The sequence below is a fragment of the Nycticebus coucang genome, chromosome 13, assembly GCF_027406575.1.
Source record: "Nycticebus coucang isolate mNycCou1 chromosome 13, mNycCou1.pri, whole genome shotgun sequence".
Taxonomy (NCBI): domain Eukaryota; kingdom Metazoa; phylum Chordata; class Mammalia; order Primates; family Lorisidae; genus Nycticebus; species Nycticebus coucang.
The window spans coordinates 100259892-100272263 of NC_069792.1; the positions used below are offsets into that span (position 1 = coordinate 100259892).

Genomic DNA, 12372 nt, shown 5'->3' on the forward strand with positions numbered 1-12372 from the left:
GTGAGGGTCAGGTGTTGGGAGGGAGAAGGCTCAGTCTGTGGTCATGTTTAGGGCACGTGTGACCAGCCATTACACTAAGCCTGTGGTCAGGATCAGGTGGTCATGGGGCAGGGTGGAGCCTAGGTCCTCACCTCCCTCTGCTTGGGCCACTGGTGGGATGTTCCCAGGAGAGCTTGCAGGTGTGTCCTGACCGTAGCGCTGTTCCCTTCAGCTTGAAGGATGAGCCCGTAGTAGGTAAACAGGAAGGTCTGCGGGAGGGTTTGTGTCTTGTCCTGAGCCTGACCTGCCTCCCTCCGGTGGCCTGCCTGAGCAGCTTGGCCTCCTCAGTCGGCCTCCCTGGCCTTTCAACCATCCTTGCCACTCTGCTCTGGGACTGTCCAAGCCTTGGTGGTACAGCAGGGTGTGGCTCCAAGCCCCCTGCTTCTCTGGAGCACATCAGTTTATTTCTAGGGCCCTGTGCATCTTGTGAATGGGCCCTGTGTGGGGCAGGTAGGGGTGCCTTGGGGGAGCGGGGGTCCCACCTTTTCCGGGGGCTGCTCCTGTTGAGTGGGGCTGGGCTTGGTGAGCGTCCACAGTAGCTCCTTGGCCCACACTTCTGTGTTCAGGAACGGGACTGACTTGACGGCCATCTGTTAGCAGAGGACAGGCAGGGGTGGAGTGGACCTTTCCTCCACCTGAGGGTGGGGGGCCTCGGTCTGAGGCCTCTGCCTCCCTGAGCCCTCAGTCCATCACCCCCTCATCCCTTCTCTCTTCTGAGTCTCCCGGGACCCCGCTGTCTTGTTGTTTCTTGACTCTTAGGGATGGGAAACTCATTCCTCAAGATTTCCTTCCTGGGGGTATTGGAGGTGAAGCTGGAAAACCAGGAGCCTGGGGGGCTGTAGAGTCTGGTCCTAACTGTTACACAGTCACTGTGTAGCAAGTGCCCCTCTGTGGGTGGGTGCCCAGAGGCAGAGGTCTGATCTGTTCTTGGCTGTGTCCCCAGCGCCCAGCCCAGTGCCTGGCACATGACAGATACTACATTGATTTTTTTTTTTTTTTTTCCGATCAATGAATGAGAGATCAAATGAGTGAATGCAATATTCCTTAAGAATGTAAGGTCCTGAAAGTTCTGTTCCTAAGATCACATGATTTTATGACAGTTACAAGATTTCTCTATTTCCATTGTTTCCAGATTCTGTGTTCTAGCAATTCCAAGATTTTTGACCCCAAGCTTCTTTTGGGGTGGCGATACCCCCCTTAAGTATAATCTCAAACCCCCAAATCTTAAAAGATCAATAGTGAAGATAAACATTTAAAAAATGTTTGGGGCGGCGCCTGTGGCTCAGTCGGTAAGGCGCCGGCCCCATATACCGAGGGTGGCGGGTTCAAACCCGGCCCCGGCCAAACTGCAACCAAAAAATAGCCGGGCGTTGTGGCGGGCGCCTGTAGTCCCAGCTACTCGGGAGGCTGAGGCAAGAGAATCGCTTAAGCCCAGGAGTTAGAGGTTGCTGTGAGCTGTGTGAGGCCACGGCACTCTACCGAGGGCCATAGAGTGAGACTCTGTCTCTACAAAAAAAAAATAAAATAAATAAAAAAAAAATAAAAAATGTTTGTTCTGCAAATTACTAAAATTTAAACTGAAAGATGTAGCAAAGTTTTGTTTTTTGCTGTCACTGATTGCCAAAGGTTAGTATCAGTGATAAACAGGGAATGCTTTGTAAATCAATAAGGAAAAGACAAGACAATGATGAAAGGACATGTGGTGAAGATACTATAAACTCAAGCTTGCTAATTTTAAAATGGATTATATATTATAGAAATTAAGAGTATCTTAATTATATATTAGAGAAATCAAGAGTATCTTAGTATGTTATAGAAATTACAGTATCTTCATCATGTGTATGTCCTTTCATCATTTTAAAATGGATTATATATTATAGAAATTAAGATTATATATCATTTTGGTCAAGATGTGCAAAAAAGTAAAACACATCAGCCAGGAAGTGCACTTTGGTGGAAGGGTGACTGGATCTACATATTTTTTGAAGGCTTTCACAGTATTAATTAAAGTTTAAAATATGCACATATTTCCCCAAACAACCCCATTTCCAGGAATTTATCCTAAATAATGAATATGTGTGATGCTGTGAGCCACAGGCATGCCCGACTGGGGTGTTAAGACAGCCCTTTAGAGCACCCCTGAAAGGCAGGACTGCTTGTGCTATCTGTGGCCTTGATCCCTTGGTCCCCAAGTGGAAACCGCTCCCTACTTACGGCAGAATCTGGGTCAGCTTGTCTGCCAGGGTGTGCCCCTTCCTGCCCCCTGCACAGAGAGCAGCAGGACCTGCTGGTCCTCTCACCTGCACAGGCCTCCTGGGGAGTTCCCCGAGAAGTGCCAGAGACTCCTGTCCCCTCCCCCAAACCTCAACTGTTCCTGGTCACTACTGTATGGTATGTACCCCATACCCCAGCTCCTTGTCTGAAATCCAAATTTCCGAACTCAGAAAATTAAGCATCCCCCACCCCATAGTTTTACAGCAAACTCACTGGGTGGTGAAGCTGACTCAAGGTGACGTGACTCGATTTATGGGATTCAGTGTGAATACTTTTGTATGTTTCTGTAGCAGAGATATTAACACTGCTGACTTTCCAGCTGCCCTAAACACTGATAAGCATGCTCATGGGATGTACAGGGTAGGTACCATATTGCTTTTAAAAAATCTAAAATATTCTGAATTTTGTAACACATATCTTCCCCGAATTTTTAATTATTTTAAATATTTTGAAAATTGAAATTATAGATCTTTACTATATAGCTCATGAATTTTTTTTTTTGAGACAGAGCCTCAAGTTGTCACTCTGGGGTAGGTTGCTCACAGCAACCTCCAACTCCTCGGCTCAAGCGATTCTCCTGCCTCCACCTCCCAAGTAGCAGGGACTACAGGCGCCTACCACAACGCCTGGCTATTTTTTTGGTTGCAGCCGTCATTGTTGTTTGACAGACCCCGGCTGGATTTGAAGCCGCCAACTAAGGTGTATGTGGCTGGCACCTTAGCTGCTTGAGCCACAGGCGCCGAGCCACAGCTCATGAATTTTAATAAATGTTGGACCCCTGAAATTTATACCACATCAAAATGCAGGGCGTTTGCCACCACCCTAGGAGGTACCCTCACGCTCCCTCTTAATCTTCATCCCTACAAAGCTGTTTCTATTTATTTCACTGTAGATTAGTTCTGCCTTTTCTGGAATTACACACAACAGAATTATACAGAATGTGACTTGTGTATTGGGTGTTTTTGAGATTCATCCATGTTGCGGCCTATATCGGAAGTTCGTCCTCTTTTTCTGTTTTAACTTTTGTTATTTCTCTTGCTTAGGTTAGATTGGACTTGCTCCGCTTCCTGAGGTGGACACTTAGATTACTGATTTTAGATCTTTGGGGAGGGCACGCTTTATGCAGCCTGCCACATGTTGCTCCATTTGCATGTGTAGGTTATTTTGTGTATGTCTGGACACCTCTTAGGTAAAATATTTACACGTGGGGTTTATGGGTCATATATTATAAGCTTTAGAAGAAAAGAGATGCAACTTTCACCCATCCCACCAGCAGTAGTCTGGTTGCCCACATCCTTGCCAACACTTGGCATTGTCGTTTTTCACTTGAGGCCTCTCTGGGGTTATGTGGTGGTAGCTCATTGTGGCTTCGATAGACATTTCCTTGAGGACTAAACATGTGTATCATTTTTGCATTTTGCTTCTTGGTCTTCACATGTCTTCCTTTGTGACTCTTTTGACCTTTTAAAAATGGAATTATTTGTCTTTTTCTTACTGAGTTCTACAAACTTCTGTATTTTGAATGCCATACCTTGTCAGATATGCGTATTATGAGTCTTTTCTTCAAATTCGTGGTTTGCCTTTTCATTTTCTTAATGATATCAGTTGATAAGCAGCTGTTTTAATTCTGATGAAATTCACCTTATCGATTTTTTTCTTTTTATGATGATTGCTTTCTGAGTCTCTTTTTTTTAGAGACAGAGTCTCACTTTGTCACCCTCAGTAGAGCGCTGTGGCATCACAGCTCACAGCAACCTCCAGCTCCTGGGCTTAGGCGATTCTCTTGCCTCAGCTTCCCAAGTAGCTCGGACTACAGGCACCCGCCACAATGCCCGGCTATTTTTTCATTGCAGTTTGGAGGGGGCCAGGTTCAAACCTGCCACCCTCGGTTTAAGTGGCCGGCACCCTACCCATTGAGTCACAGGCGCCACCCTGCTTTCTGAGTCTTAAGAAATATTTACCTCCTCCACAGGTAATGTCTTTGGTTTGGTAAATTTAATCTATAGGTTATTATATTTAATTCTACAATAAAGTCTTATGAGATTTTGATTGGCACTGAATTCAATCTATAAATCAATTTTGGGAGATTGACATCTTACCATTACTGAATGTTCTTATTCACAAACATCATATGTCTCAATTTTTAATTTCCTCTATGCAATATTTTGTAAAAATATCGTGCATATTTTACTACTTTTATCTTTGAGCCTTCCATACCTTTATTGCTGTTGTTTTTCAGAAAATTTCATTTTTCATGTTTTGAAGTTAGTATATAGAATTCAATTGAATTTTGTATATTGATCTTATATCTTGAGATCTTGCTAAATTTAATTATTAATAATTGTTAGTTCTAGTATTTTAAAAAGATTCTCTACATATGCAGTCATATTGTCTGCAAAAAAGCCATTTTACTTTTTCAGTTGCAATCTGTATGTCTTTTTTCTTTTCCTTTTGCTTACCTTGTTGCATTGGCTAGAAACTTCAGTGCAATGTTGATTGGCCGTGGGGAGCCTGGATGTCTTCACCTCTTCCCCTGACTTTGGCAGAGGAGTGTTCAGTTGTTGATCGTTGAGTGTGTCAGCTGTCCTTTGTTAAGCTGAGGCTGTTTCTCCTGCTTCTAGTTGAGAGCCTTTATCATAAATAGGTTTTGAATTCTATCGAATGCTTTTTCTACATAATTTTTCATAAAAATAAAAATATTTATACTTTATTCTGTTAATGTGTTGAATCGAACTTACTGCTTTTCAATGTTAAACCGACCTTGAGTCCCAGGGATAAACTCTATTTTATCATGATAAATTATCCTTTTATTCAATTTGCTAATATTTTGTTTAAAATATTTTTGAGCTTATCTTCATGAAAGATATTGGTGTTCAGTTTAGTTTTTTTTTTTTGGTAATGTTTTTGGTTTTGGTACCAAGGTTGTAGTGGCTTCATAGTATGATTTGAGAAGTGTTTCTTTTATTCTCTTAAAAGAATTTGTATAGAATTGGTATTATTTCTCCTTTAACTTTTTTTCTCTTTTCTTTTTATAGATGGAGTCTTACCGTGCCACCCAGGCTGGCATGTAATAGTGTCAACATAGCTCACTATAGCCTCAAACTTCTGGGCACAAGTGATCCTCCTGCCTCAGCCTCCTGAGTAGCTTGGACTACAGGTGCATGCTTTTTTTTTTTTTTTTTTTTTTTGAGACAATCTCACTTTGTCACCCTTGGCAGAGTGCCATAGCATCATAGCTCACAGCAACTTCCAACTCTTGTGCTTAAGCGATTCTCTTGCCTCAGCTCCTGAGTAGCTGGAACTACAGGCGCCCACCACAATACCTGGCTATTTAAAGACAGGATCTCAGTCTTGCTTAGGCTGGTTATGAATTTTCTTTAGTTTTTAACAGAATTTGTCAATGAAGTATCTGGTCTTGGAGTTTTCTTTGTGGGAGAGTGTTTAATTTTGACTTCAATTTCTTTAATAGGTGTAGGACCACTCAGAGTTTTTGTTTCTTCTTGTGTCAGTTTGGCAATCTGTGCTTATCAGGGAATTTGTCTATTCAATTTAAATGATCTATTTTATTTGAATCATATTTAATTATTATCCTTTAATGTCTAAAAGATTTGCAGTGTTGTTTTTTATTCTTTTTGAAGTGGGTATTTCGTGTTTTCTCTCTTCTCGATCAGTCTGGTGGGTTATCAGTTTGTTGATTTTTTGATGAACCTACTTTTAATTCTAGCCATTCTCTATTCTTTGTCCTTTGTTTCCTTTGATTTCCTCTCTAGTTTTTGTTATTTCCTTCTTTCAACTTTGGCTTTAATTTGCTCTTTTTTGGGAGGATAACTTCTTAAAATAGAGGTTTAAATAATCGATTTTACATCCTTCTTCCTTTCTCTTAACATTAAAAAATTTCCTTTTAAGCATTGCTTTTTGTTTTACCCCACAAACTGTCATTTGTTGTATTTTCATTATCACACAGTTCAAGACATTTTCTAATGTTGCTTTCAATTTTTTTTTTTTTTGATGCATGGGTTATTTAGAAGTGTGCTGTTTACTTTCCCAGCATTTGCAGCTTTTCCAGATATATTTTAATACTGAACTCTAATTTATGCTTTGGTCAGAGAATGTACTCTGTTTGATTTCAGGGCTTTTAAATTTACTGGAACATGATATATGGCCCAGCATCTGGTCTCTGTGGTGAATGTTCTATTTGCATTTTATTAGATACCTTTGTTTAGTTGTACTGTTCAAGTCTTCTGTATCCTCAGTAATTTGTAATCTTATTCTATTAATCACTTGTATTGCTATTGCTACTGCTGCTATTACTACAGCTGTTACTATATAATAATAAAAACTAACAGTCAAGAAGGCTTCCTGTGTACTAGGCACCATGCCAAACACTTTATGCGGGTTGTAATCTTCGCAACCACCATGTGAGTGAAATACTTTCATCCCCATTTAACAGGTGAGAAAACTGAGGTACAGACAGGTAAAGCAGGTCACTCCAGTGCACACAGCTATGATGGGTTGAGTATGGGCTTGAACCCGGGTCAGCCAGGCTTCCATACCCCTTCTCTCAGCCAGGCAGGCCCTTTACTTGGTATGTGCAGAGATAGGTTCGCATTGATCCCGAGTCCTGGCCATGGCATCCTCAGTCCAACCTGACTTGCCTCCTCCCTTCCCTGGTCTCTGCCTGGGCCTCTGCATCCTCTCTGACCCCCTGGTTGTAGGTCCAGGTCACAGGATAGGTGGGAAGGTTCTGTGTGTCCTGGACACTTGCTCTGTGCATCCAGAGACCAAGGTTAAAAATACAACTGCCCTCGTGACCAGCCCTGCTGGTCAAGTCATGTCATCTCCCCAAGCTTGTCTGTCTGCCCACTGTTTGCCCACCCTCCCTCCACACTCTCTTGCTTTCCCCATATTCCCCTCTTCCTCTTCCCTCCTCTCCCTTCCGTCTCTCCTCCTTCTCCCCCTACTGTAGCAGGTGCCTGTCCAGATTGGTTTGCTCCCCCAACCTCTGGGCTGGTGGCTGGACTTCCCCTACCTGGGTCAGCTTCTGCTCCCAGCTTGCCCTGTCTTCCTCGCTGAACAGCTCCTCTGTGGGTGAGAAGGGTGGGTGAGGGACAGCCCATGGCCAGAGCTGGCTGGAGGTGGGTTGGTGCTGTTCTACCTCTGCCCCTCTCACTCCTGGGGGAGGGGAGCTGGAGGAACTTGAGCCTAGCTTGGGTGCAGGGTCCAGATCTGGGCTGGAGTCATGGTCCTACTGCCTTTGCTGTGTGACCCTGGGTGGGCTACCTTCCCTCGCTGGGCCTTGGGCTCTACAGTGGTGAGTAGAAGGGTTCTCAAAGCACGGTCCCTTGCTATACATTGGGTGTCCCTCAAAGTGGGAAAATAAAGTTTGGGGAGGGAGGCATTGTGAGATGGGAAAGCTTTTTGGACACTTCAGAAACCTCAACTCAGAGGGAGGGGCTGCTTTTGGGTGGTTCTGGAGGTCTCAGAGGGCCCTCAGGTGCAGAGGAACCTCCACTTAGCCTGCCAATCCCAGGGTGGGGGGCACAGAGCCCAGCCAAGCTGGGTCCTCCTTGTCCTAAGCCAGAATCCAGGCTCCCAACCCCACCTTAGAAACCTCCCCTGCTGCCTGGGCCTCCTTGCAGACAACAGGATCTGCTGCCCTGCCTCCTCCACTGATCGGTGCCTCACTGGCTGGTGATCAAGTCCTCCTGAAGGCCCCTGGTGGATAAGCTTCTCTCCTCACATTCCTTATGCATCCCTCTAGACATGGCCTATACTGGCTGCCACCTCCAGGAAGCCCTCCCTGATGGCTCCTCCTCTCTGGGCTCCCCTAGCTGCCTCCCCAGGTAGGCAGTGAGCAGTGAGCACAGTAGCACATGCCTATGAGCTGGTGAGTAAAGGAAAGGAGGTGCTTGTCTCCCTACCTAGCCTGTAATCCCCTGTTCTGAGGCCCTGGCCTGAGACAGGGCCCAGCCATCGTTTGCCATCACTAACCCTCCTCTATGCCCCCCTCTTGGGTCATCAGAGGCCCTGTTGTCCAGCTCAGCCCTTCTCGCAGCCCTTAGGCAGCAGCTGTCATGAAGCAGGCCCTGCCGCAGGTTACCACGTGCTGCCTCTCTGAGTTCTGTCTTCCTGTTGTCTGAAGGGGGAGTGCTGTCTGTCTTGTGTGGCCGAGAGAGAGAGGACAATGGCCTATGAAGGTCACCTAGGCCACCTCCTGGAACCTCCTGGGTTATCCTGGTTCTATCCAGGCCCAGTTCTTCAAACATGGAGAGCAGGAGCCCCAGCTGTCAGACAGGGTGGCACCATGGTGCCCTACGTGGCCCTTTCCTGGGAGGTCCTGCAAGTGCTGGGGTGGGCAGTAGGGTCCTGGGGCAGCAGCCTATTGCCAGGCAGCCTGGCTCCACTCTCCCACTATTCAGATGGGCAGTTTTGCCTGGACTTTGGGGCCTCAGCATCACCTCCTGGCCTCTCTCTGTGACCTGCTGTGCCCCCTCACTTTGAGCAGACTTACCATCTGAGGACAGGAGGCCCATCACGTAGAGCAGGCTGCGGTGTGGGAAGACCCCGGTCAGCAGCTCTGCCTCCAGGTGCTGGGTCACCACCTGCCACGAGTGCTTGCAGATGGCCACCAGCACTTTGCTGGCTGCGTCCTGGTATGCATCTTCCAGCTCCTGGTAGGGGTGGTGGGGCAGGGAGGTAAAGGTCAGAGCTGCTGCCCCATGAGCCTGGCATTTTCATACACTGGCCTGGTGTGGTAGGTGGGCAGCTATTACCAATCCATTTTTTTTTTTTTTTTGTAGAAAACTGAGGCTGAGGGAACCTGAGATATTCCTGGTCCTCTTATGTTTCCAAAACATTCTTCTTCCTGCTTTGCAGCTTCTGCCTGTGGGACCCCTTTCAGTTTGTCTGAATCCTAGGCTATTTTAAACCCCCCACATGGCTTGGTCTGAGGACAACCCCCGAAGTTTCTAGTCAACAGCCTTCCCCTCTTCCAGAGCTCCTTCTACATCTTTAATTCTCTACCATGAACTCAGAAACAGAAGCTGGGTTCCTGTCCATAGAGGTAGGGTCAGTTGCTTGAGGACAGAGCTCTGCTGGGCAAGCCCCTGCCTCTGCCTCTGGCCAGGCCCACGACTATCTCGGGGGTGGAATCCTCAGGTGGAGAGGAACTGCCTGCCCTGGAGCCTGCTCTTTGTGCCTCGCCCAGTGCTTTCTCAGCCAGTGTGCTGGTATTTCCTTAGGTCATGCCCCAAGTTTAATTCCTCTCTTTTCTCTGTAGTAGCAGGAGCTGTGAGGGGACCTCTTGGCTGTTAGTGTGAGGCACTAACTAATCTGACTACCCTTGGTGGGGTCTGAAAGCAGAAGTACCTGAGGTCCCTTCCTACTCGCCTTGCCATGTAGCCCGAATCATTGTGTGAAATTGGTAAGTCCTTTATAATTTAATTTTTATTTATTATTTATTTTGAGATAGAGTCTCACTCTGTTACCCTTGCTAGAACATAAGTTGTCATCATAGCTCCTTCAGCCTCAAACTCTTGGGTTCCAGCGATCCTCCTGCCTCAGGCTCCTGAGTAGCTGGAACTATAGGTGCCCACAACACCTGGGTAATTTTTCTATTCTTAGTAGCTCAGGCTGGTCTCCAACTTCTGAGCTTGAGGGATCCTCCTGTCTCTGCTTCCCGAGTGCTGGGATTACAGGTGTGAGCCATTGTGCCCAGCCTATAATTTTTGACAATATGCTCATGAGGGCTTCTTGTTAAGATGGTAGATTAAATCTGATCTTGCTCTTCCAAAGAAAACAAAACTAAACTAAACTTCACCTAAAATTATATGTAGGGAAAATTTTTAAAAAGGCCAATAAGCAACCACGTTCTGGAAGCTGGAAGCAGAGGGATGAGATAGCCAGAGATTGTTGTGCCGGCAGTGGGGAAGGCTGAGAGCCAGCCCCGCATGCTGTGCATCCCCCACGGTGTGCTAAAAGTTGGGACTCATATCTCCCCAAACTCTGGAACAGGGGTAGCACTGGAGCAGAATAAAAATAAGGGTCCAGTGGTTTTAGGCGCAGTTACATCCCTACATGGCACCCCCCCCACCTGGAGGGACCCATCACCTCCCACCCCAGCAGGACTCTAGAGGCTCTGGCTCTGGAGAAGGTGGGGGAGGGTGTCTGTACAGGGGAGGTCAGGCACAAATTCTGGGGACAGCTGCTTTGCAGGCCAGGTGCCCACAGCCTTGCTGCTGGATGGGTCCCTGACCTCCAGGTTGAGTCGGAGGTCAGGCACAAATTCCGGGGACAGTTGCTCTGTAGGCCAGGACCCCACAGCACTGCCGCTGGATGGGCCCCTGACCTCCAGGCTGAGTCATGGGTCAGGGTCTCCCTGGAAAGCCTCAGAGCCAGAGGAAAGAGACAGAGATGCTGACATGGCTGTGGAGGGTGGCCGCCATGGGTCACCTCAGCACCAAAGTAATTCGATACCAGATGGAAGGGACATAGGACCACAAAGCTTGGTGGCTAAAATTAGGCCAGAGCCAGGGCTACTATTGTGGCATTTTGGAACACATGGGAGGACTCTATAAGCCTCCCAGAGGATAAAACAAGTCCTGCATACAGGATCAATGTTCAGAATGGCTTTGGGTTTTCAGCAGCCACACAAGGGCAGGAAGACAATGGGCAATGATCCCTCATCACAGCCCAGGGTGAGACATTTGGAAATGCATGAACTTCCCACTCTACCAACCTCAGGGAAGCTGCTGGCCCTGTATGTTTCCAACTTAGGAGCGAGAATTGGGAAAGGCTTGGGGTACAGGACATGGGGTCCCCTGACAGGACAGGGCAACAGGAGTCCTGAGCAAGGCAGATCCCAGCGTGCCACTGAGTCTCTGGACCTGGTGGTGGAGTGCCCGTGGCATTCCACGTCCTGGCCGCCTTGTGGAAGCAGAAAATGCAGAATAGCCCCAACCAGCCTTTGCTTACTCCCAGCCTAGCTGGTCACAGCCACAGCCCGGCTTCCCCCACCCCCAGCGGGGCTGAAGCCAGACAGACCTCGGACACAGTCCCACATCCCACTGGCTCATTGTTCTGTAGGTCTGTAAGCTAGCTAATAAATGCACCCAATATGCTTCAAATTGGTGGGTTAAATAAACAAACAAATGGAATTTAAAAGCAAAAAGAAATGAGGTGGATACGGCCCTTGTCCCTGTTTTTTTCTGTCCCTATTTTTCTGGACCATTTTCTGGGTCAATATGGTCTGTCCTTCACACTTAGGGTGGCCTCACAGGGGAGCACAGGGACTTGTCACCTGCTCTACCAGCTGTGCTGGCCTTCAGGCAAGTCCCTGAACTCAGAGCCTCAGTCTCCCCATTTGTGATTGGAGCCACAAGGGTGCGTGCGTCAGCCATGTTTCAGACTCTGCACTGGCTGATTCCAGCTCTCAACCCAGCAGCCTCTCCTCGAGTCTGCCAAGTCACAGGGCCAGACAAATGCCCAGTCGCTATATGTTCACAGGTGCACAAAAGTCACAGACCCTGACCTGCCAGTGTCTCCTAAGCCCCCGGGGACATCCCTGCTTAGTTACTTCCTGCCACTATAGTCCTGAAGGCATAGTCCATATAGTTCCTGGGACAGCTTCATGAAGAGGGGGGAGTGTGCTGCTTTTTTTGGTTCTGGGGGGAGCTGTGAGTAGCAAAAACCTTTCAAATGGCATTTGCCTGTCCATGTTGTAACTTATTAAGACTTGGCACGGATCAGAGAATTCAGGGGTGCCTGTTCCCTCTTAGAGCCTGTTCCCAGGGCTGCGTGTGGGTATTGAGTAGTCTGCCCTGGGGTTGCCCTGGCCTCCTTGATCTGAATAAAATCCACTTTCCCCCAGCTGGAGCTACAGCCTGAGCAGACTGTGGCCAGGCCTGGGGGCGGCTCCCTGGACTGAAAGCCTGGGGCAAGGCATGGAAGGGCAGGGCAGGCCCACCCCTGTAGGTCTCCATTGGCAGGAGCCCAGGTGGCAGGGAGACAGGAGTTTCCCCCAGGGAATGGTTTAGATTTGGAGTTGGCCTTCCTGAGACC

At 47.4% G+C, this 12372-nt stretch overlaps 1 protein-coding gene across 1 annotated transcript in view; it reads right to left on the reverse strand.

Moving 5' to 3' along the window:
* The window catches only part of LOC128563441 (maestro heat-like repeat family member 5), a 65401-nt gene that overhangs the window by 42386 nt on the left and 10643 nt on the right, over nt 1–12372 (reverse strand). Inside the window, exons 5-8 of the mRNA XM_053558696.1 lie at nt 8825–8984; nt 7343–7395; nt 522–629; nt 132–248 (exon numbers count right to left, since the gene is read on the reverse strand). Coding sequence (XP_053414671.1) covers nt 132–248; nt 522–629; nt 7343–7395; nt 8825–8984 — 438 coding nt within the window. The remainder of the gene's footprint in view (nt 1–131; nt 249–521; nt 630–7342; nt 7396–8824; nt 8985–12372) is intronic.